The sequence below is a fragment of the Anomalospiza imberbis genome, chromosome 11 (assembly GCF_031753505.1).
Source record: "Anomalospiza imberbis isolate Cuckoo-Finch-1a 21T00152 chromosome 11, ASM3175350v1, whole genome shotgun sequence".
Classification (NCBI taxonomy): Eukaryota; Metazoa; Chordata; class Aves; order Passeriformes; family Viduidae; genus Anomalospiza; species Anomalospiza imberbis.
In genome coordinates this window covers 7,667,639-7,692,967 of record NC_089691.1, presented here as the reverse complement: position 1 = coordinate 7,692,967, position 25,329 = coordinate 7,667,639, and the positions used below count along the sequence as shown (strand labels likewise).

Sequence of the window (25,329 nt, the reverse complement as noted above, 5' to 3'; positions counted from 1 at the left end):
TCCTTATGTCCTACAGCCTGCCTCTAAGAGAAGTGCAAAATAATTCAGTTTTCTGACATCTGAAAAAAGGAAACATCCAGGTTATGCCTAGAGAGGTTTCAGCTAAAGCTTTGGAACAGAAGCTGACATTGGTTTGCACTCTGGACACGCCCACAAAAGCCAGACTGCTGTGCAGCCATGGACCACGTGTAGAGAAAGAGCAGTTTCCTCCCTTTTTAGTTCATCACTTCTACTGTTCAGGCTACAGAGGTAGTAAAAACAAAAGCAAAACCAACAACAGTGAAACAAACCAAAAAAACAAACAAACAAAAAAATTCAAAAGGAACCACACTCTTGCTATACTGTACATTCAGAACCCTGTGGCCACATTGTTGTCCTAACAATGAACAAATTCAATAAAAATCTCAACATTAACACACGAATGTGCAAAGAACACATTCCAAAGTCAGTGCTGTGGTAAAGCAAGTGTTCATCCACAGGGAGGGCAGGGGATTCTGTGAAACATCAGGAACGGAAAGGTTATTTCTGGCAGCCTACATGCGAACGTAAACAGGATCCGTTTCTCCTTTTAAAGTTCCGTGCCAACAGAACTATTGAAATGTCATTTCCCACAAGAGGAGGCTTTTCTGTCATCATTAAAAAATACATTAAAAAAAGGGAACCATAGAGCAAGAGACTATTGTGTTCCCAAGCTGGCAGCTGGTAGAGTAGCCCCTGTGTTTGCATTGGCATTTTGCTCCAGATGTTGTCTTCCTTCTGTTGAAATAGAAAAAATTGAGGCTGACACACACTTTTAGGTCACCAGGGCCTCAGTTTAAGTTCATTTGGCTTTACTTGCTAGAGAGGAAGGAGCATGTTTCTGTAGTTGTGCTTCAAAGGTCCACTTCAACTTGGCTGCTCCTCAGTTTGCAAACTGCTGGTAGAAGGCAAGTTTGACCCTCTCAATGTGATGGCAGAGTTTAATAGCTGGTCCAAGCTTCAAGTCCATGCACTCCTGAACAGTGGGCAGGGTCAGCAGCAGCAGTGCCTGGCCATCGATTTCCTGTCAGAAGACAAAAATTCCATAGTGACTTTGTTGTTGTTGCTCCTGCTCCTTCAGCTTTGACTTGCTGTAATTTCAGATTTGTGACTGTTTGTGAATTAGATGTTTCTTTCATGTTCCCCCAGGCAGCTTAAAAATCTCTCTCACACACAACAAATTAACTCCTTTCTTAAAATGCCAGCTCAAATCCACTGAGGCACAGACTCTCAGGAGATACTACTGTAAAAAATACAACCCAACAACAGAAACCAAGGGAATTTCATGCAGAAAGTAATTTTTTAACCAACCACTGCATCTTTATGGAGAAATAAAGGTTCCACAAGGTGAAGTATATCTGGAACATCCACCACCACAAACCACCCTTAGTTCTAATAGTACAGTTTTAATAGACACTGGTTTTATGGCAAATTTTAACCAAGATGCAAATAAAATGTTGACTCTTGTCATGGTGCTTTACTGTAGGCATTATTGTTAGTTTTAGGATTCAGATACTCTGCAGACCAAAATATCCTTCCCCTAGTAGTGATTCTGGTCATTCCCTGAACTCTCCTCTCAAACTGCTGCAGATTCCACAAATATTTGTTTCCTCAGAACCCTAGTAAAAAAATTTCTTTTTCTGACTCCTTTAGGGGACAAGAAGCCAAGTGACAGATTCAACATTCAACAGACAGAAAATGATACCTGATCAAGGAAAATCCTTGCCAGCGGAGCACAGTCAGTGGATTTGAGGAATCGTACCACATCAGCCACGCTCCATTCCAGAGGGTTACTGTCCAGCTGCAGCTTTTCAGCAACTTCCATCTTTATGTCCTAGACAAGCCAAAAGAATTCCCAAAATATCACACATGCTTAGTCTTTATTACAGTCCTATGACTCAACCATAACAAACATCATGGATTTTAATTATTCTGTAGAGTTTTCACAACGCCCTTCACGAGGAAACAGAGAACACACATATTGTGGTTAATACCCCCAAGATTTTGGTGCTTGCTCAGCAGGGAGCAAGACAGGGCAGAAATTGACATCCCAAGTTACCTTTGGCGAAGGAGGTTTATTTTCATCGTCAGAAAAGGAGAAGGTCCTGAGCTTCCTCTTCCGCTTGTCTCGGTCCTGAGCCAGGGAATGAGACAGTTCACTCTGGGTGGGAGATGATGATAGGGATTTCTTCTCTGACACCTCAGATTCTTCAAGCAGCTCATCTTGGTGCTCCGAGGTGCTGTCCTCAGTCAGAGACTCTTCATCCACCTCATCCTGGTCATCCTCCTCTTCTGCCCCACTGCCCTGAAGAGTTAAGAAAAAAGAAGAAAAGGCAGCTGTAACCCCGAAGGTACAAGGACCTAACGTTTGCTGTTTCAAATGAAGCACTCAAAGGTCACATCCCAGATCTGTGAGCACTGCTGGCAGTGTCCTACCTGGGGAGATCCAGCTGGAGTGTTATCCACGGACGCAGAAGAACGTTTCTTCTTATGAACAAAGAAATGTTTTCGTCTCTTCCGTCTTTTATTTGGTTTCTTCATGGCTACTTCCAGGTTGCTGTGGCCACCCGGGGGCCGACCTATCCGCTTGTTTTTCCGCTTTCCATAATAGTGTGCTACCAAGACAGAAGAAAGGAGCACAACGCTGAAATGCACCTTCAGTGGAACTAGTTATGCCTGCCCCTCATCAGGACTGGAAAATCAGTAGAAGGACACTTCCCAATAGGAATCCCAGTTCTGCAAAACTTCAAAATCAGTATGTCTGTATTTTCCACTTCAGTTTGGTTTAAGGAACAAGAATTATTGATCAATGTTGTTTGCCCTGTAAAGTTTTACTCCCTCCCTCTCTGGGAAGGCCCCAAATGATCCTATTTTATACAAAAATTATCAAGGATTTGGTCCAATTTAATGGTGCTTTTTATGATGATTTGTAGTTTTTAAACATGGCCTCAATGCACTGCTTGTTCTCACAGAGTCAAATGGTTAAAGCCAGTCTACAAAAACCCTAAAAACTAAGAAAAGAGCTTGAAGGTGCTACATTTTTTTCCCCACCACAACTTGGCAAAATCAATTATAATGCCAGTTAAATTACAACATTAGTTCTTGTCCCAAAAGTTGTTTTAAAAAGATAAAGTTTTAAGCACACAACAGAAGTTAAGCCACGGTTCTATCACTTAATTCAGAATTAATTTTTTTTCCCCTACACAATGGAACATAAATATTTCATAGGCCTCTCTTATGTAGAGCTTGAGCTGCTGCTTCTGGAGTCAAAGCCAAAAGAAACTAAAAGATAACACTCCAAACTCCACCTTGGTGTGGATCAGGGAACTACTCACTGTATTTTGTCTTTGTCAGGACAGAGCAGTTCTCTGAACACTTATCCAGCACCATCTGAGGGCCAAAGAGGTTTGGACAACATTCCAGCTTGATGCAGGTTTTCCTGCAGAAATCTGCCACCCGATCTGCCGTCCTCACAACCTCCACGGTCGCACGGTAGCTCTTGCCTTTGTATCTAGCATTGAAAATAAGGGCATAATTAGGAATCTTCTAATTACCAGGATAAAAGGACTTCCTTGAAAGGTGTACAAAAATACTGAGATCAAACTGAGAAAAAATATGAGCAATGATGAACTTTAAGGACTGCCAAGTCCAGGAAACAGGGGCTCCTGTCTCTTATGTCAGATCCCCAAATAAAGAAAATCCATCACAGAGGTGGCTGCAGTATCAAACACAGCAACACTGCCCCATCAACAGCTACAAAACACCATCTGAAGGGACTGTCCCAGAATTCAGATGTTTTGTTTTCTTTGTTCACAGGCAGTTTGCTTTCTCTTTGCTTTTATGGGACTGCAGAAATGCCCACTGTGACATGGACAGCTGGTTCCTCAAATTAAGGCTGAGAGCACCCACTGAGCTCATTCAGGTAACAGCAGACAGCTTTTGGTGAGCCTTTCTGTGCTCATCCTATGGAGGCAAGGGGACCACTGCCATATCTCTGATCAGCTTTTGTCCAACTGCTGAACAATTCCCTGGGACAGTCACTTGCATGACTCCACATACTACTCCTGTTTGATTTAAATTAAGAAATTATTCCTTTTTGTTCACCAACATTGCCAATACACTGGAAGAGCTGCACTGCGCAATATCTGCCAGAGCTGCTCAGCATTTCTACTTTGTCCTCCCAGCACAGCTATGAGCATGTGCTGATATCTACCAGAGATGTTGCAGGCCTGCAAGTACCTAGTTAATACCCTGTAAAAACCAGCTGTATCATCATAGTCCAGATACTCCTGGTGTCACTACTGCGGCAAAAGAAAGCAAACAGCAACTTCAGCGAGACTAAACAAATATTTTTTTCTGTATTCCTCAGCTACACCTTCTATTTACACTAACCTTTGTCATCTTCCTATTGCCCAATTCAGAGCAGTCCTCCAATATATGGAAAGATGTCTTTTTATACATGAAACTGATCCAGCAAAAGAATTACTTACACATTCAAAATTATGTAGGGAAGTGTGCAGTGGCACACTGGGAAAAATCTAATCTCTAATATGCAAACACAGTGACCTAATTACAAAACCATCCCTAGACTATAAAGGAATATCTGGACTTATCAAATATATGCAAATATGTTCAGTACTCTTTTCCTAGCTGTAAAAGTAATCTTGCAAAGAAGCTTTAACCCAAAAAGCTCAGCAGGAAAACTGGGAGTGCTTTAGGGTAGACTGCTGTAGAAAGAAATCCATGTCAGGCCATTTCAAAGCTTCTAACTTTATTTCTGAAGAATCTTTTTCCACTAAGAAATTTGTGTGGAAATGCCTGAGAAGCTTCCCAAGCAGTACATATTTTTGCTTTAAAACACTGACAATTATCTTCAGGTGAATTAAATAATCTTAAACCTCACCCACAGGTCTGTCAGTACAATGTTGTACCAGTGCCACACCAGTCTCTAGCTGCTCACATGCCTGTAGCACAGTACACTGCCTAATTATGGAGCATTAAAATCACATGCACTCTACCAGAACTCATAAAGAAATTGATAAAGAATTCAACACTTAATGGCTGTTGGCATCTTGATATGTTCTATATTTCCTTCCCTGAAACGTAAGCTAAAGCACAGCCTGCACAGAACAGCTACTGGGACTGACGAGCCAGGGAACAGGAGGAGGATTTACTTGGCTTTTAGGGTCTCTCCATGGCCATGCCAGGCAGCCTCTTCATCCAGCTGCAGCTCTCGCAGGACGCGGCTGGGTTTGTAGGCGGCGTTGATCAATAAAGTGAGAACCTTCAGTGCGGGAGGGAAGAGCAGAAAACATGTGTAAGTTATTTGTACAATAAATCTGTTTTAAAGTGCCAGGGCAGAATAGGAAATGACTCCTATTCACTCCTATCTAGCATCAAAGCACTCATTCACAGCAGGATTACAGACACCTCCTGACAGTGCCAAAACGAACACTGAGAGCAGCCGACACTTTGGGCCTTCCCAGCCCTTAGAATTTGTCTGCAGAGTCACGAGTGTATCCAGCAATTTCCAAGTCATTGCCCTTGAATTACACATCACTAAATTAATGCCTGGGGCTGAGAACTCCCAAACTTGCATAACCTTGGCTAAATCTGAGCGATTATCTTGGAGATTGTACGTCATGTGAAGATGTGCCAAAAAGCGCTGCCGGATTTTGCTGCCTGCTAACCTACTGCTTACAACAAAACCATAGTGCAGAACCCTAAACTCTCATCTGTTTTACTTCCGAGAACCAAGATAAGGTCTGTATTTCAATAAAATGATAATTTCTTGGGTACTGTAAAGTAACTTGGAAACTGTGAATAAGCTGAAGATAGTGGGGGATAGTACAAAGTGTGCACTCTAATTGTACTTTTTATGCTCACTATGTGCTTATTCCAAATCATTCCCAACTGGGTGCATAACAATCTTGACATTACAAATTTGCAGTTTTATTGCTACTAATGCAGCAGTCCAGAAATCAAAGGAAAGTATGAAATATAATGCAAGCACCAAACTCCCTCTAGGATTCCTACAGTGAGCAAGACTCACAACTGAAATGAATACAACTGAGCATAATGGCTGAACTTTCAGCACCACTCAGCACCTGCACATCAGCAGGATTTGTGCACACTTTCTGCTTTCAGGCAATGAAGCAGAATAAACCTTCAAGATTAAATGAAGCTGCCACAGAATTTCACATTTGCTCTTTTGCAGTTCTTACAATAAAGTACTGAAACAGGCAGGAGGGATAGGGTACTTTTCTGCATGCAGAAATGGACCTTTTTCAATAGTCTGCTTGATTCTTGACAACCAGACTCTTGTTTTACAGCATGTCTGCCAGAAAGTCTTTCCTAAGGTCTCTCCCTGTTAAGATACTTGCTAGGGAAGGTAAAAATTCCAGGTATGTTGAGCCTATTCTTAAATATAAAGTGATCATTTCATGACAGCTCAAGTGTGCATATCCAGTTAGTTATGTCTTGGGAAATATCCAGCCTCTCAGGTCAGATAATAACCACCTCATGATCTTTTTTTAAATTTCAGAAAAGTAATTATTACATTAAAGTATCTGTAAATTTGCTGTGAAACACCTTCTGGAGAAGAAGCTCTCTGGCATTAAAGAATGACCTCCTCCTCTCTCAGTTACATTATGAAGCCAAACTGCAATTTCACCTGATCTATGCAAATTGTATCTAATTTATAAAGCACAGATAACTCTTTTCATTTCCCAATTACTAAATGTAGTTTGCCATTTTGACTAAGAAAAGCTGTATTTCCTCTGTTTTACCATCAACAGTGCAAACCGTAAAGGAATTTTGGGATTATCTCCAGCTAAATTCTGTTAATTAAAATGGAAGCATTTATTACAGCTATAAAAAGATATTAACTCCTTTGATTGTGGTAATTACAGGTTATATTGTTTTAACAGAAAATAAAATTTAGCAGTAGTAGGCTGAGTGTTACTTAGATAAATGAGCGGCTTTTACTCTTATCAGCCATTCATGATTTATACTTTATTATATGCAAAAAGACACTCTTTACTTATCATCAGCTTAAATTTCTGAATTACCCATCTGTAACTTGAGAGATACTCTGGTGTTTGAGATACACTGCTTTTTGCAGTGTATCCATCCAGCTCACCTCCTTCAGCACCAGAACACAGTTCCCAGGTCCCACGGACTGGGGAAGCTCTGCAATCCTGCCTTTGTTCAGGTAAGGCCCCGAGAAGCACCGGTGGTTGAAGTAGATCTTTGGGCAGCAGTACTTGCCATTAATTACCACTGAGAAGTGAGAATTGAGAAAACAAACATTTAAATCACATGCTGTAAATGCCCCAGGAAAGAATCTCGCAGTACCTAACAGTTTATCTGCTGTAAAAAAAGGAGGGGAAAAAGTCTTGAGTGACAGGGATTTGAGGTAGTTTCTGTGTCACGTTTGCAATGGCAGCATTAGTTATTCCACGATGTCAAAACATTTTTCATACTTCACACCCGTGCTTGCAAATTGTCAAGCTGCAGTAAATAAAGATGGTCATGTATCAGAAAAGAAACATTCCCTCCTGGCTAGTCTGCTGCTTCATGGTATCATACCAGTAAGAACAACAAAGACAAAGACAATCCCAGCTCTTTGATAGCAGAAGCAGTTCCTACACAGCAATTACAGATAGATTTTCCAGTAAATTTTCTCTCCCCCAAACTTCTGCCATCAGAGAATCTGGCAGTTATTCTCCACTGTTTATCCTAAACTGCAGCATCACACTCCTTTGCATTTTTAGATTCTTTTCCTTTGATTAGCAAACAAAAGATGCAGCAACTGATAGACTGACCTTTGATGAAGTGACATCAAGCTCTCTGAATCTATTTAATGGTTCAGCATTGCTCAAAATTCAAGTATTAATACATATTGCAATACACTTATGTACAAAACCAATATTGTTTTACTCAGCAGCGTTGTAGTTTTTTCTTGATTGAGCAACACTACCACTTAAAGACCTTAAATTCAGCAGTTGAAAACTGGCAGATAAATAAATGAAGTCAAATTTACATTATGACTCGATTAAAAGCCAATTAAAATTATAAACAAGGACACATCATTTTTATCTTGCTTTCAGTGAAGCTTCAGATGTGCACTTCACTGTACAGAAAACAGCAAAGGAGGAGGCACTGTGTTGCCAAATGGATGGATCTGTATGACTTCCACCAGCAGATGTACTTATTCATCACATTCCTTCTTGCAACAGTTGAGAAAATTATTAGATTTTGCCATCTGGCACACAAAGCAGTTTGCTGTTTGAATTGGTTTTGTTTATCATCATGATGAAGTTAACAAAAAAAACAGAGAGATCTGCTTCCCAAAGCCAGAATCCAACAACTCTGAGCACAGATACAGTACACCTGCTTCTCCCACATTATCAAACTGAACAGGTGACAATAGAAGGTCACCTGCACGGTCACATTACACATTCAGCTTCACATATCCTCTGCTGGAGGGGCAATGTTCTGGTGTAAGAATCTGATTTCCAGGCTTAATGCACATATGAAATGCAGAACACAAGTAACTGCAGGTTTTTGGTTTTTTCATTCATTTTTGAAGTTCAACAAATCATCAAGGGATGAAAATCTCCAAACCTTTTCCTCCTCTTCCCTCCCCTAACAGGACTGAGCGGGTGAACTGTTACAGGATATTGCCTTTGTTAGTCTGACCTCTGTGATCAATACCTGAGTCAGAAGAGTTCAGTTCCTGGTTCTTTAGTCCATCATGAACTGTCCTTGAAGATAAAATTCTGAAATTGAAAGAAGGAGGTTGGGAAAACAGATAGTCATGACTGTCACCTCTCTGTTACTAAAACACCATAACGCATTTTTTCCTCAGCTCCAGCCTTATTAACCTGCTTTTTGTACCTCCCCTGTTTCACAATAACATGCAGAAACTACCAAATTCCATTTGGAAAGTGCTTCTGTCCTGCTACAGTCAGCAGCAATCCTTCCTTCCTTGAAGTCCATGGGCCACCATGGTGACAGACACCTCCCAAAGCTAGCCACAGGAGTTTATGTCCCCTGGCTCTTTTAAAGTCACATTTTACAGCACAAGGCAGTATAGCCTCACCTGACGCATTCTGAAAAAGCTGGGTTTTAAACAAAATACAACCAAAAATGACTCCAGTACTCTGGTAAGGATCCCAACTGCAAAACATGGGGGAACAGTCTGCTCAGTATTTTAGGAGCAATGCAAACACTGGCAGGACTACTGACAGCTCTGGTGTTTGTAAAGCTGTAAGAGTCAATAAAGCCAACTGTGAGCATTCCATGGAGCATTTCTGAGCAGGCTCACCAGACTGAGTTCCACATGCATGACACAGACTTCCTAGACTAATTGTAGATATTAGTAGAACTCTTCTATTTACCTGCTTTGGGCTAAATTTCATCTGGGAAGGAACAATTGCAAAAAACCATATTCCAGGCTTTGTATCTCCTCCTACCGTAGTGCAAGAGTTCTTTTTGAACATCAGCAGAATCTACCAGCATTAACACAAATGGACTGTGGAATCTCTCAGCCCTCAGTACAGCACTTTTGCAAATCTATATCTTCCCTAACACAGCATATTTTCCAATTGAAAAATAAAGAGAAAAAACTCAACAAAAAAATAACAGCAAATAACCTGTTACTTACTGTTTCTCCGGTTGAACTACTGCAATTTTTTTCTGCTTGTTTACTGAAAGAAAAAAAAGAGCAAAATATGAGAGGCAAACAAATGAAGCATCTAGAACAAATATATGTTGTTTTATATATATATATATTGTTATATATATACACATATAGTGGATTCATTTAAGTTATACAGCAAAAGGGATCTATGATCCCATCACTGCAGTGTCAGACCACTGACCCAGCTGCATGAGAGGTACACTGGCCCACGTAATTTGAAGAGAACCAGAAGGTTTACTTCAACTTCCATTAAAAATTCTTCAAATCAAGCATGTATATGCCCAGTTTTCTATGAATTTTAACCTTCTGTGCCTCTTTATTTGCATCAGAGCCCCTAAAACACCTGTACTACCAGTCAAAAAAGGAATGACATGCTTTCTTTTTCAGCACCCAAAGGTAATATGTTCTTCAGTCCAATGTGCCACTTTACTGGCACAGTAACTTCAGCACTTTAACTTTGAAATTGAATGAAATCAGCTGGTTAGAAACACCAATGACTCAAGCCAATTGCTATGCAGGAAAACACTATTGCAACCAAATCAGTCATTTAGGTGATGGGTCCACTTGCTAATTCTGGCTTTCACAACCAGGTAGTAAAATAAAACAAGGTAATGCAACATTATACCTCTTCAGCAATTTCAGGCTTTGGCCCTAACAAACTTCTGGATTTTTTTTCAAATCATCTTTTATCTAATTAGGATCCCCCCCTCTTCCTCATCTGTCCTTAGCAGTGCAAGCAGATTAATTTCTCTTGCTTTGACTTGCAGAAAATGACAGCTCATTTCAATCTAAAAATTTTTAGAAATTCTGAAGAATTTCTAAAGAAGAAATTCTTCAGTTTCTCCAACCCCCATTAAACTTTAACAAACATGCTTCACTAACCAGCTGAGAGAAAACTGTCTTATTCTACCTACTGGTGTAGTTAAAAAGGTAGGGTTTACTCTTCAGCACTTTGTCATTAAGGATCATCACCACCTGGCCCATTGAGAAAATCAGTCCCCTTTATTTTGACTCCAAATGTGCACACAGTCCACCCTGTTTTCTTGTGGCATTAACTTTACTTTGCACAAGTGCACATTTAAAATCAGTATCAGGGTCAGACACATGGCAAGAACAGCTCAGACAGAAGTAAATGCAGAGCATGGGGGGTGTTCACACACAGGCAGGATTTCTTTGTTATGTCCCCACAGTGTGCAGGGGCCTCAAGCCAACACTGTGGGGTTTGAAGTTGTAGGGCTTCCAACTGGCCCCAACAGCCAGGGGGACAGTGCACAACACACAGATTCTCTGTGCATGATGAATGTCTCCAAACTCAGCGATGCCAGCAACAATTCTGCAGTAATTTGCTCTGGCAGGTCTCACCAGCTCTAACCCAACACTGCAAACAGAAGAGAACCGGTACCTATTGCTTTGCGAGGAGGCCTGAGCTGATATCCATTCGTCTCACACCAACCCACTGGAAATATATTCATTGATTCCACACTCACTATACACTCAGGGACGGGTTTCTTGGAGCCTGTTCAGTTTAGAAAAGGAAAAATTGAAACCAGTCATAAGCCCCCTAATTTGGTTAACATTTGCTGCACGTTTGTTAGTGAAGCTGCTTTGATTTATGGTGTATCTGGAACACAATAACAATAATTTATTCATCCCCTTTTACTGACCAGATTCTTTCCTGACCTCATTTACTTCCTCCTAAAGGCTGGAGATGGGAATTTTCCTTCCACAGTTTAGAAGAGATGCACAGTGCATAGTAAGTGCATGCTGATGTACTTCCAATCAAGAAATGGGATTATAATGGAGAACAGCTGACACAGGCTTACTCTATCTTAATGAAGAAACTTTCCTTCCCAGGTCTGGCCAAGGCTTGCTCAGAATGCAAGTCACTCATCTGTGAAACTGTCACAAGGCCCCTGCTTTCCACAAGGCCCCGCTCAGCACTTTGCACGGTGCATGAGCCCAGCACTGACTCTGCAATGCACAAATGCCATTTTTGGCTTAAATAAGCAGTGCCAAGGCAAACTGGAAACAGAAAATGCAAGTGGGTTTTGACTATGATTTCATTGAGGAAACAGTGCCTTGCTGCCCATATTCTGCACACAGTGAGTTTGCTCCAGATACTCCTCAGGTTTGGGGATGGCACTACAAGCAAGTGTAGTGATGGGCAAGCACTCCTCTCTTCCCCCAAATCAGCTTACCCTCCAGCTGAAGCCAGAGGTATGAATCTCTTAGCTTGGTGACCGTAGCAATGCAAACTTCTTCAGGATCAACTGGGTTCACAGCCTCCAGTTTCATGTTCTCTTTGAATCCATGGTCAGAAGTTAACTAGGAAAAAGCCAGAACACTTCAGTAAGACATCAGCTGTGTATCCACGATAGGATACAAATATCCATGAACATGAGCAACACAAAACCCTCAGTGCCTGAATAACACAGAAAGATACTCAACACTGGCAGAGGAGATTTCAGATAATTAGCACACTGTAAACAAGTAAGATATATCAAGAACTACAACAAATTTAGACCTAGCAAAAAATTTATTTGTCCTCAAAAAATAAGGATGCTCAGGCTGAGAGGACTGGGTGCATTCTCAGCAATCAGAAATTCTCTGCTGCTTGCCACCTGAGTGATAAGTCTGACAAATTGTCTGACCAGGTTCTCTATTCTATCACGTTAACTCGGAAATCCACTTTACGTATGCAAATAACATGCCTGCCTCATCTGAGTTCTGGCAGGCAGAATAGGAAGCTTTCTTTTCATTTTACATTTTTTGGATAAGCAGGGTCTTACTTTATTCACCAATATAGTTTGCATTTATATTTTTAAAAAAATCCCTAAAACATAAGAATAGGTATTTATCTGACTCTGGAGCTCTTGAATTAAAGATAAGAAGTACCAGCCAGCCAGAGGACTCTTCTTCCCAGAGCCATTCTGCAATGTAATTACAGGATCAATACATTATGAATTCTGGAACTAGCCTACAGTGACCAACTCTTCTCAGAAAAGGGATAATAAATTCAGTGACCTGTTCTAAGATGCCACAGTTTACAAGAGAGAACAAGGACAACAAGAATTCATAGCCAGCAACACTCTCTTCAAAAACTGGTAATTATTCATTCTAATTTCTCCCCCTAAGCACTGCAATAGCCCAAGTATGCTAAATGGAACTGGAAGGCAGGTGTATAATAGTATCCTTTCCTGCTTGACAAGGTATTTGGGGGACAGCACTACTGTCACTGAACCAACAAAAGCCCAAAATCTTGCACGTCCTTCAGGCACTGGTTAATGCATAATGATTATTTGGTACTAATCTAAGATGACTTTGTATTGATTAATACAATGGAATTAATTTTTCAAGCTGAAAGGATGGAAGATTGAAAGAGTACCCTTAGTAAATGAAAATAAGGTCTATTAAAAGGCCCTGTTTCCACAGTTACAGGAGTGCCAATGATTGATGCTGTTCTATGTCTCTTCCACAGACTCTTACACATCTCAATTTCACAAAACAAACATTTATTTTCAGTCTGCTTTATCACAACTGAAACATTTGGTCCATTGCTTTCCTATCTAGGAAGCTGGCATGCAGCTACTTCAGTGCACTCTCATTTATACTCTCTTATCTCTTCTCCTTCCTGAGTTATCACAGGCAAGGTGTTAAGGTGCTCAAATGTGTCCAGAGGAGGGCAACAAAGCTGGTGAAAGGGCTGGAAGGAATGCCCTGTGAGGAACAGCTCAGGACTCTGGGTTTCTCCAGTTTGGAGAAAAGGAGGATGAGGAGTGACCTCATTGCTCCCTGCAGCTCCCAGAGGAGGGGACACGGAGAGGGAGTGCTGATCTCCAGGGACAGGATGTGTGGGAACGGTTCTGAGCCATGTCGGGCAGGTTCAGACTGGACACCAGGCAGCACCTCTTCACTGAGAAGGTGGTCAAACTGGGACAGGCTTCCCAGAGAGGGGCTCAAAGCTCCATCCCTGTCAGTGTTTGGACAACACCCGTAACAACATGTTTTAATTTTTGCTTAGCCTGGAAAAGGGCCAGGTATTGGATGGGATAACTGATCATTGCAAGTCCTTTCCAGCTCAAGTATTCTATTCTACTTGGAAAGGCAATTAAAGTAAGAAACACAAAAGGTTCCTCTCCCTGGAATCAGGGGTGTCACTGAGGCAGCAGAGGAGATTTTCCTGCAGGAGAACCTTACCAAAGGGAAGCAGCTCTGGGGAGCTGCCTCGGCACTGCACTGTTTGAGGTAGTCAGCCCAGTCGAAGTCCTGCCCAGGGTAACCTAGGACAGCAAAGAGCCAAGGGTTAGAGCTTAACAGCTGAGACTCATTTCAAACCCACCTGAACACAGAGACTGAGATCTCTTTGGGTCACTCAGGTTTGTGAGCTGACTTAGGGCTTCAGGGAGCCATGTGAGGTCAGACCACTCCAACCTGAATCATCAATCAGCCAAGCAGACAAGGGCAGCAATTGAAACTTGGGAAAGCAGTTTCACCCCTAACAGCTTTACCCATCTTAAACAGTTTCACAGAGTACAGATGAAATTCAAGAAAAAATTCTGCAATTGCTGTTGTGTCAGCTATGAAATTATTTTTTTAAAACAGAGCACTCAAAATGTGCACAATATCAACATGCTGTTCTCCCAAAGACATGTTAAATACTAAGTCATTAAAGAGAGCAGTAAGATGTGCCAAGAGCCTCATCAAGTCTGATAACAGCTGTAGATCTGCACATGTCTGAAGGGAAGTGTCTTAACAAGGAATCTGTCAGGAGACAGAGAATACTTCCAAGAAAAATTATATTCTTCTTGGGGGAAATACTTGGCTTCCCTGTGATCTAAAAAAAGCAAATAACTGAAGGGAATGGGGCCCAAAAGTGTGCTGCCATGTCAGTTTGAGGCTGGCAGTAAATTAGCAAGGACACAAGTGCTCCACTTATTCCACTCCCCTTAAAGGGACACTTGAGACAACAGTTTAAGAAATCAAACAAAATTTTAAATCCAGTGTAAGAATATAGTATTAACATGACAATCTAAAATTGTAGAGAGCCAAAGTTTCCCCCTGAGCCTCCTTTTCTCCAGGCACGCCCTGCTCCCTTAGCTGCTCCTCACAGGACTTGGGCTCCAGACCCTTTCCCAGCTCCATTCCCTTCCCTGGACATGCTCCAGTCCCTCAATGCCTGTCTTGTAGTGAGAGGCCCAAAACTGAAGCCAGGGTTTAAGGAGTGACCTCACCAGTCCAACCTAACTTATTCTGTGACTCTTCTTCTCAGAAAGGGCTGAACCACAGAAAGACTTAATTATTCATCTTCTCAGTTTTACCAGTGCCAGCAGGGCTCTCGAGACCTCACACAATTCAGAATGTCCACCATGTCCACGGAAACGAGAACAGAAACTTAAAATCTTTGTCAGCTCCAGTCACATGCCTATAAAGTGAGATTTCACTTTTCACATGCAAAATTCTAGGAAATGCTGGTCAGGCAGAGCCACTTTTCACACCTTATCCAAGGAAAGCCAGGAGACAAGCATCCTACAGTCTCTGCTCCTCTGATGTAAGGAGCAGCTAAAACAAAACTTTCTGAATTGTGAGGTGACAAGTAAGAGAGCAGAGGACCAGGTTTTACAGTACCACTGACATTTCTAGTTTGAGAAAATGAATAAATATTTCAGTAGTACAGGAACACTACCCTATTCCCGTATGTCCTGAAGTAATGTTTCAACAATCTGCAATAGTGCCTGATAGGCCACTGGTAAAAAAAATAGTTCATTAACTTCTGAGTGATAAGATAGCCTGAAAATATTATAAAATATTGGATAACAATGTTCCATTCTGACCAGAAGCAAAAATCCAATGCAAAGACTATAGGCTTCTGATATCATGTTAATTAAGTCTGAAATCAACATTTCTTTCAGGCCTGGAACACTCAGTCCATCCATTCCAGTGTTCAGGTTGTTATGCATGACATCCTCAGCCTCCCTCATCCTCCCAAACCCACGCTCATGCCTGGGAAACCTCAGTTCCCCAAACTCTAGCCTCCTGATTTTCAGAACTGGATCTTTCCTGTGCTGCTACGTGCCCAGGTGCTGTGCTGAGCAGGGGTGAGCAGGAGGAGCTGCACAGACATACCTGGTGGGGGGCTGAGGTGCAGCCCGTTCTTCAGGCTCCACTGCACCGGGAAGATGCCGGCGCTGTTGACGTGACAAACGTAGCGCTGGCTGCTCGCGCGCTCGGCTCTCAAGTCATCAATTTCTATCATGAAATATTTGTCATTGTACACCTGCAGCCAGCCAAAAGAGAACCACGGGCTCTTGTGAGATGCAGATTCTGATAACTTTATTAAACAGCAGCATTGCCTGATGGAAACTCTTTACCTTGAAATACTGGGAGGGTTATGAAAAAATAAAATTAAAAGAATCTTTGGAATTCATAAACCAGCGGACTCATCTGCATTATCCAGAAACTTAGCAAATATAAATAATAAAACTTAATGTCTGAGCACTTAAAAGATAAGGTGACCTGGTGCTTTAGGGAATTTTCTCATGAAAATTGCACAGAAATTAGTATCTGTGGTCTTCCTACTATTCTATAACAAACTGCTTATTTCAACAAAGCTGAATCCCAGTCCATCCCAGGATGGACTGTCACAAATAATACCACTACATTCCTGAAGTAAATAGAAGCAAGACAAGCAAATAGCAAAAAAAGTAATCCCTGATCATGTTGGAGAGTTTTAATTTCAACTTTGAAACCCCTCATTTGGAAATCAGGCCACCTAAATGACATGTGTACACAGAATGACATAACCTTCACAAAATCAAAACCCCAAAAAACTATCTCTAGGTGGATGCTCAGATTGCGAGGGTATATACCCAATTTTAAAAATCTGGCTTTGACAATTGTCATCATTTGTTCTTTTGAGCTTGTATCTTTATGGAATGTTTCCCCTCCATTGAAATCCAATGGCTTCACCACCAGCAGTTGTTTGATCAGGCAGCCTGTCCCCTGAGGGAGACGAAACACTTCACTTGGAAACTAACACAAGATTTTAAGATAACCAGTTAAAGAGAATTCCCTGAGCACTTAAGAACAGAAGTAGCAGTAGAACTGAATCTCAGCAGGACTGGTTTAAGAACTCTAGTACCTTGAGAACTGTAGCAGGAGAGATAACAAAGGGAGCCATTGGGTCCACAGCTTCCAGCTTCATGCCTTCAGAGAAGGAGTGCACTCCGATCACAGGCTTATCCTGGAAAATGATGTGTTGCCCTGATTACCTGCCCTCCTCCATCAAAAAAGAGATGTACCTCACATAAATCAACTGAAGAGGACGAGTTTTTAAGGCCTTTTTAGCAGTTCATGCCAAGAAATCAACATGTCCCAGTACCAGCAACTTCTCCAAACTAAAAGGCCAACAAGTGTCCCCTGAGACTGACAGTTTTTGATGAGTTTTAGGAAATTGAGTCCCTGTGACTTCCTCCTCTGCCATTCTCCACACAGAAGCAGGATTTGATAATACAGAGTGGTCTCGTAAGTCGACAGAAATGTTTGGAGGTTTCTCCCTGTAACCTTTAGCACTCCTCATGAACTACACTAAATGAGAACTATACAGGCCTCCATTTCCAGTCTAACAGAAACCTGCAGAACAGGGCTCCTGCTCCAGAATTATCCATATCTCTGTACACGACCCAACAAATTCAAGAGCAACAGCACCTTTACTTCTACTTATGGGTCCAAACAAAGCTGAGAAAAATGGACTAAGAACCTGAAGGACTAAAACATGTGAACCATGACAATTAATGACTCACATAACTGTGATGGGTGCATTGTCTAACTTAACAAGAAACGATACCAGTATGATTATTTTCCCTCATAATTACAGCTCTAAACCAGAGAGAGAAAGGGAATAAATTTTAAAAACCAACAAAACAAAACAAGGAAAGAATTTTGCGTGACTGACTTCCCTGAATCATTGCTCAGGAATATAGCATTTCTATGGTATCATCCACAGCATTAAACTACCTTAAAAAGGTCTGTAGGAACAGAGGACTCCTCCTCCTCCTCTTTCACCTTCTTCAGGATCTCTTGCCAATCTGCTTCACTCCTCAAGGACCTAATGGCTTGAAGAAAAAGAGAGGGAAAGAGTGAGTAGTCATTTTTCTTCTTCTTTTCTCTCAGAACACATAGCAATAAAGTTTGATTTGTGCCCCTCCAGACTGCCAAATTCTTTATCCCAAGGTTTCCTCTCATCAGGAAGCATGTTACATCACTAGCAAGCTCACAAGCCATCCCTTTGTGTTTCTGCCACTTTTTGCCCCCCTCCTCTGATGACCTACCCTGACATGGACACACCTGATAGATGTGTCCACCTGTCCCAGCCTCTGCCTCCGTTTCCATGCACTGGTTCCTTCTTTTAAGAAAGATTTTCATATTTATAAATGGTATCTAAATCAGTCCAGTAGGCTTGAGGGTCTCAACTGCAAAAGCTCCTGCTGAGCATTACTCCAAAACCATAAGACCTTTTCCACCCCAGGAAAACAAACATACCAAAAATAACCAAATCACAAAGGCAATCCCTTCCTCACTTCTTTCCTTTGCACACACAGGAGGAAAGTTCTGACAGGCAAAAGCATTTAGAACTATTGGGTGAAAAGTCTTGTAGGACTATTTGTGCCTTCACCTATATTTTATTAGCTACAGGACTTGTCAGATCACATGGATTATGTGACCACCACATGCACCCAGAAGGACAATCGAGAGCACTAAAGCAGCAGCCTCTACCCTCTGATCACCACGTACAAGAGCTGTGTTTTCAAATACCTAAAGGGGGTTGCAGGCTGTATCCATGCTGAGCTGCCCAACCCACTTGGTGAAGGAAAGGGTCCAAATAGAAGAACCACTGGTCAAATTTGTCCAAATCCTCCAGGCCCTCATATCGCAACTTGAGCCTCCCACCAACATTTTCTACCACGTTGACGATCCAGGCTTCCAGGGAATCCCGGATGTTTTGCAGTTCCAGTCGGGAGCCAGGTGCGATGAGATCCAATGGATTTTTCCCTCTGTGAAGCTACAAAAAGAATACAAATTATTCTGTACAAGAGAACAAAACAAATGCCATACTTCCACCTCCTTACACACATTCTGTCTGCATAAATAAAGTATGAACTCAGAAGCACAGAAATCCATGTCCCTTCCTAACACAAGTCAGAAGTGACAATGTTCAGAATTGCTGGTGTTTGTGTCAGAGTTTCTGCACTGCCTGTAGATACAGTCACACATTTCACTGAAGTCCTCATTATCATTTTCAGAGACATTATCATTTATATATTCCAGGTTTGAAGGAAACATGAATAACCTCTTTCTAAAACTGAGTCATCCAGCATACAAAGATGACTAGACAGAAACATACAGACAGAACTGTTAGCTGTAATGAAGGTGTCAAAGGCATTTTCCAAAAACCATTATGTTCTGTACTTTACAACCAGACACTGATATAAGGTGCAGATATTGTTTTAAGTGCAGAGCAGGGAACAAAAAATTTGGTTCTTCACTGTAAAATATGTAATTAAGTGAAGCAATAATGTGACTGTTAGTAAAAAAATCCAAAACAAAACAATTCAAAGTGAAAGGAGTCAATTGAGAAAGGAGACAACATGAAAGCCAGATAAATAAAGCATTATTTTCTTAGAGCTGTATGGAGGAGGAACAGAATAGAAGAAGACTGAAACCCTAGGGAGTTGAAAAAGGCCTTTCTTTTGCCAGGATTAATGAACAACCCAAACCTGCAGCAACAGATATGCTTCAGGACAACTCTATAAAAATTAAATACTGTAAATAGGAAACACTAGAGAGTGGAACTCTAGGGTCAACAGCATATTACAATGCTCCCTGAACGTAAAAAGGCAATTGAACTGACAATTCAAATAAGGTCCTCTTAATGATGAAGGGTAAAGCCAAAACCCAGTATGCAGCCCCTTGCAGCACTTACCCCCTCCAGCAGGTTAGCAGGGGCACTGCAGGCCCCCTTGAGCACCCGCTGAAGGAACTCCTCCTGGTCAGGTATCTTGTCCTTGATACCTAAGCAAACAGTGAAAGAGAAAGACTATGATTTTTCCTGCCAGATAAAGATTATTCAGACACAAGATGTTGCCACAACCTTGCGCTGCCTAATTCAAGAGAATCTGCCACACACTGGTAACAACTTAAAACAAAGAAACAAAACAAAAAAAACTTCAAGTAAATGTCAAAGCAGTAGATTTTGGTGGTGATGATTAAGATAACCACAAGCCTCTGTCATGGGATTTCAGAAAAACACAGCAGATAACCTCAGCTTGTCCCCACAGCAACAGCACCTGCACACCACAGCAGCTACACAGGCTGCCTGCCTGGCTGACACAGGACAACAGCACCTCTTTGTGTGTCCCCCTGTGTCTGCAGACAGAGCTGGTACCTTCAGGCACTTTGAGAATCTTCTTGTTCTGCTGACACCAGCCGATGGGGTGCAGGTCAGCAGTCAGGATGTCACACCAGAAGTCGGCCTTGCGGTCCTCGCCGTAGCCGTCGTAGCGCAGCAGCAGCAGCTGCCCGCACGTGGTGATGATGGTGGCAACCCAGTAGGTGTTCTGGTCAGACTTGACAGCGACTTCCAGCTTCATGCCAGGGGCAAAACCATTCTGCAGACTTGTATCCACCTGAAGAGGAAGAAGATCATCACATCTGAGCACCTCTCTGAAAAGTTTGCTGAATAACAGAGGGAACAATTTAGAGAAGTTAATTAGCAAAAAAACTCAAGCCAAATGCCACCCAGCCTCTTCAGAGAAACAGTTTTATCACATTATGGGACCCAAACTGGAATGCACACAGAATCATCATTCATGAAATCTTCTTTGCATTTAAGAGTATCTTTTCAAGCTTAAAGCAAGACTGTGTCATTCATTTTCTGCCTGGACAATACCTTCCCCCATCACTGAAGGGCTTTCCCATTCAGCTGGGCTGGCAACCGAAGCAAAACTAACGGCCAGACTCAGCAGCACAACTTTGATTTGTTGTGTTAAATTGTGTCATTCAAGGTCTTTGGACAAAAAGCCCATTTAAAGTTCACACACTTGCCTTAGGTAACAGTATCTGTCTCTTCCACCATGCTCATCTAAGAAGTCACAAACCTGCACAAAGTGCAGAATAAGGATTTTTAACCTCTCTATGCAAGAACCTAAATAATTCTGTACGCAGCACTGTTACATAAATTGCATGGAACATAATCAGTCTGTATTCTTCATGCTTTGACAACAATAAAGCACCAGACACTGGGAGTATTCTGTTTTTATGTGGGTGTGCTGTGTGCAGGTGACCAATCTGCCCAGGACTGAGACACTGAAATGAGAGACTTAAAGGAGAAGGCAACACCTTAAATTTCTCATATTCCTAACTTCTCCTAACTCAAACAATCCCAAAAGAGCAGATGGACCCTGTTCTGCACGCTCTATAGAATGTTCTGATCTATGCTTAATTCCAAGATCTCAGTCCTAATTGAAACTCTGACATGTCAATTCCCCATTCTCAGTTGACTATAACTCATGTTTTCTTACTTTTTTAAGATGACCCAAGTTCTATTTCCTCTTTGAACCTACTATAAGAAAGGCCTTCAGTATGATGCAGATGGAGCAGATATTTTCTGGGGTATTTATTCCCAGTTCTGTGCTGACAGTTCAGTAACTGCCATGGCTATTATAGTCTCATCAGCAGCACATACTGGTTTGCTAAAAATAAAACTAAGAGAACTACACTAGAAAGAAAAGCATATGCCTGTGTTGACTGTTCATATCCTTTGGGTTAATACCCTTCACTTAGAGAAATCTCCGCTTAAATACCTAATCAGCAGGACCCAATACCTGCAGGCATCTTGAAGTGGTATTATAGAGGGTGTCTCTTAAAAAAGACGGTTGTCTTGCTGAAGAGATATTCCCAAAAACTTCATGTTCTGATTCCTGAGAGAAAAGCCTCGAGCTCAACGCAGCATTTGAAGAATTGGGAAATCTGCGCTGCTCCCTATACCCGATTTTCAACAAAGCCTCACGGCAGGGAGAGCAGGTTTCAGCAAGACCAAGAGCAGGAGGAGGAGCGCTCCCCGCAGCCGGGTGCCTTTCCTAAGCTCTCCCGGCCCTTCCCGGGAGCGCCGCGCACACGGAGCCGCTGCCCGCGCCCTCTCCCGGCAGCGCTGCCGGCTGGGGAAGCCCAGCAAACTCCTTCTCCAGGAGCCTCCCGGGTCAGCCTGGCCAGGATGGGCACCCTCCAGAGCACCTGGCCTGGAGCAGCGGGCCCGAGAGCGCAGCTGAGCTGGCCAGGAGCTGGGACTCCAACCCCCGTGTCCCCTTCCCATCAGGCGCTGTCCCCAGGTTGTGGCGCGGCACAAGCCAGAGCCAGGGATGCAGCTCAGTTCAGGGGGAGATAATGATAAGGAACAGACAAAAAGGATTAAGAGCACACAGCAAATAAGTGTATTCAGATGATGCTGAACACCAACTTGTTTTTCATGGTCACACACGTGTTGTGAAGGGTAGAAGGGAATTTTAAAAGAGCATTTGGTTCTAGAGGAAGTGTATTTAGACTTGGGGGGGATAACAACGCTGGCATTCATTACAGCTCCAGGTTTTTGGTACGTTCTTTTTCTTGCTACATTTTATGCCAAACAGTCATTTTGATCTTGATATTGTTTAATTTTTAAAATGCTAACAAATTAAACATTAGAACACACTCAATTTGAGAAGTAGCTTAAATTCTCCAATGTGTCTTACTCACAGCAAGGCAAAACGTTTTTTTATTATAAGCATACAAATATAGAAAGTCACCTCTCCCATAAGCATGTCCAGTGCTTTGCTAACACAGGCTGTGTAATCATGGATTACATTTCCTTAACCTGACCACGTATTCTCCTACAACATGAGTTAGGTATTTCTCACCCACAACTCACAATGGGAGCTCACTACTTCAGTATTAAAAAAAAAAACCAACAAACTAAAACCATATAGTTCCATTTAAAATGCATTTATATTAATTATTTTATCATATGTGTTCATTTGCTCTTGTGCTAGTACTATCCTTCAGCTCAGAATTTTCTCCTCTTTTTTTTGAGAGTAAAGCACTTTAGCTTTCCTGATGGTGGATTATAAAAATATGTCATTCCTAAAGTCAAGAAACTGGGACCACAGATTTGAGCTGGAGGGAATACAATCAGCAGCACAGCCACACCAGTGCCTGCCTGCTCTCCACTGACAGCCACTCACCTGATGTACCCTGGAATCACACTAAGCTTGTCTCAGTGCTGTCACAAAGACAGGCTGTCACTCTCCACTGGGAGGCAGTGAGGCTCTCTACTCCACCTTTTCCAACACATTACCTTCTAATGGACCACAGAAACCCCCAGCATGTGACCTTGCACTCCTGCACTTCTATTAACAGCAAGACTATGATATAAATATGCTCCTCCCTCTGCCTGTCAATTCACTGTCAGCAATAAAGAATTTTATGCCAAGTTTATTACAGAGAACATCAACACTGGTCTCTGGACAAATTCTAAGGAGCTCTGGTAGAAAATGCCCAGTAGCTCCATTCTGAAGGTGCAGGCATCTATTTCCACACTCACTGATGACCTCCTTGCAGAGGTCCAGGCCCCCCAAGCCCCCAGGGCAGTGGGACAAAGGGGCTGGGCTTTGCCCACACCTCCTCACCAAACCACTCTCCATCACAATGTCACCTCACCAGCAACACTGCACTGTGTTCCTCACAGGCAGGGATTAATAGCAATACAAAATGTGGAGGTTTTTTAAAACCTAATGGTATTTTTATCAACCGTGGCCACAGCCACCAGACCTCAGACTTGACACAGCTGAGTTGGTGCAGGTGCAGTGAGTCTTTCAAAGTGTGTCTACTGCTAATTAACAAAATCCAGCTACAACATTAATTCAGATGGCCACTGCTGTAAAGCTGGCATTACAATTAATTATACAGTGTCCAAGCTATGATAGCAGGCCTCTTTAACAGAGATCCACTGAGGTAAACCACACCAGAAGAGACAGACCATTCCCTGTATTACTGCAAAATGCCATTGCTCTGGCTCCATGCTGTGCCCCCAGTGTGAGCTGCATGGACATCACCACTCTAAGATGGCTCTACCTACAGCCTCAGTACACCCAGGAAAAATAAAGCAAGCACAGTCCCCTTCCCTTAAGAAATGAGATACCTGAATTTTTAATTTGAACAAAAACCTTACAATTGCATCCCAGTGTTCTAATAGCCTCTGTGAATTCTATATTTTCTGTGCATCTTTACTACTAACACAACTGACATATTTTAACAGATTATTTAATAGTCTTCCATTTCTCCAGGCTACCCTTGGACTCAAAATGCTTCATGATCCTTCACAAACAGACCTCAGGCTGTTTTCCTGCTGATTTAAGTTTCCTCATACTGAAAGTCATGGTGTTGGACCCAAAAGCCTGAGCACCACAGGGTGTCTTCCAAGCAATGTGTCACACACAGTCACCAGTCTGGTAGTCTGGAAGGTGCTTTAATTGTTGGAAGAGAACCAATAGGTTTGGACACCAGCTCTGTAGAGCTCACCTTCACCTTGAGGACCTTGTACAAGAAGGCAGATTTCACATTCAGATCTCCCCCAATGGGACAGCGCTCTCCAGGACTTTACCAGCAAACATTTAAGATGTCCAAGGGCAAAGACAAGGGCTTATCAAGACTTCATCCTATTCATTAAGCCCGTGATCAACAATTATCCTAATCAGTTTTCTAACGACTACAGTCAGGTGTTTGGCAGAGCTGTTATTTTCTCCTTGCCTCCTTGAGGTCTGCCATTAAAGCCTTCTCTAAGAGCACATTTGAATTCTGCTGTTGAAGAACTATTCTGCCACCAGCTTTCTAAAACTACTCCTCCATAACAGTTGTCCAGGAGCAATCACCAAAAGAAGAGACTGGATATTTTGAGCTTCTTGAGAAAAATCAAGCTTATCTTCTGGTGCAGAAAAGACCTTAACTCCTTAGATTTCAGCACTTGTGGGTGGGGTTACCCTGTGCCACGTACAGGAACAAAGACAAGAAACAGTAATAAAAAGGTTAAACTCTGCATTTCTCTATAAAAAACATTATTCTAGTTAGTCTTCCAAATTTGAGAGCAGTAACTCATTCAAAGAAACCCTAAACACTTAGTGTATCAAAGAAACAATGCAGGAGATGCTAAGCACACACATGCTCCCTTACTCACATGTTTAAAAGATCCATGGGGGGCTGCAGTTGCTCCTGTGTCTTCTAGATACTCATCCCAGTTGAATTCCATTTCTTCCACACTGGAACCGGCATCTGGAAGAGAAGCCAAACAGCAAAACCCACTTTGATTCCAAAAGACCAAGTACACAAGTGTGCAGTGAACACATTTCAAGAAATGGACAACACTACTTGGCCTTTCATTACCTGTGAACAGCACTTAATGAGCTGGACTTGGTCTGGAAAACAGTGAAATCCTGAGGATTTTGGTTCAGCACAAATTTGCTTACAATTTGTGAGAGAGAAACATAGGCAGAAGAGCTCTGTATTTGTATCAACAAATATGA

General features: G+C 42.1%; 1 protein-coding gene across 3 annotated transcripts in view; it reads right to left on the bottom strand.

Moving 5' to 3' along the window:
• Window positions 1-813: 813 nt before the first annotated feature.
• The window catches only part of SFMBT1 (Scm like with four mbt domains 1), a 66,864-nt gene continuing 42,348 nt past the window's right edge, over window positions 814-25,329 (bottom strand). For all 3 annotated transcript variants that reach the window (XM_068201659.1, XM_068201660.1, XM_068201658.1), the window contains exons 3-21: window positions 24,984-25,078; window positions 20,166-20,406; window positions 19,704-19,792; window positions 18,536-18,782; window positions 17,738-17,835; window positions 16,863-16,964; window positions 15,848-15,998; window positions 13,922-14,004; window positions 11,923-12,049; window positions 11,127-11,240; window positions 9,689-9,731; window positions 8,737-8,801; window positions 7,160-7,299; window positions 5,193-5,302; window positions 3,354-3,529; window positions 2,455-2,633; window positions 2,078-2,323; window positions 1,724-1,852; window positions 814-1,042 (exon numbers count right to left, since the gene is read on the bottom strand). In XM_068201659.1, coding sequence (XP_068057760.1) covers window positions 902-1,042; window positions 1,724-1,852; window positions 2,078-2,323; window positions 2,455-2,633; window positions 3,354-3,529; window positions 5,193-5,302; window positions 7,160-7,299; window positions 8,737-8,801; window positions 9,689-9,731; window positions 11,127-11,240; window positions 11,923-12,049; window positions 13,922-14,004; window positions 15,848-15,998; window positions 16,863-16,964; window positions 17,738-17,835; window positions 18,536-18,782; window positions 19,704-19,792; window positions 20,166-20,406; window positions 24,984-25,078 — 2,576 coding nt within the window. In that variant the 3' untranslated portion in view covers window positions 814-901. The remainder of the gene's footprint in view (window positions 1,043-1,723; window positions 1,853-2,077; window positions 2,324-2,454; window positions 2,634-3,353; window positions 3,530-5,192; window positions 5,303-7,159; window positions 7,300-8,736; window positions 8,802-9,688; window positions 9,732-11,126; window positions 11,241-11,922; window positions 12,050-13,921; window positions 14,005-15,847; window positions 15,999-16,862; window positions 16,965-17,737; window positions 17,836-18,535; window positions 18,783-19,703; window positions 19,793-20,165; window positions 20,407-24,983; window positions 25,079-25,329) is intronic.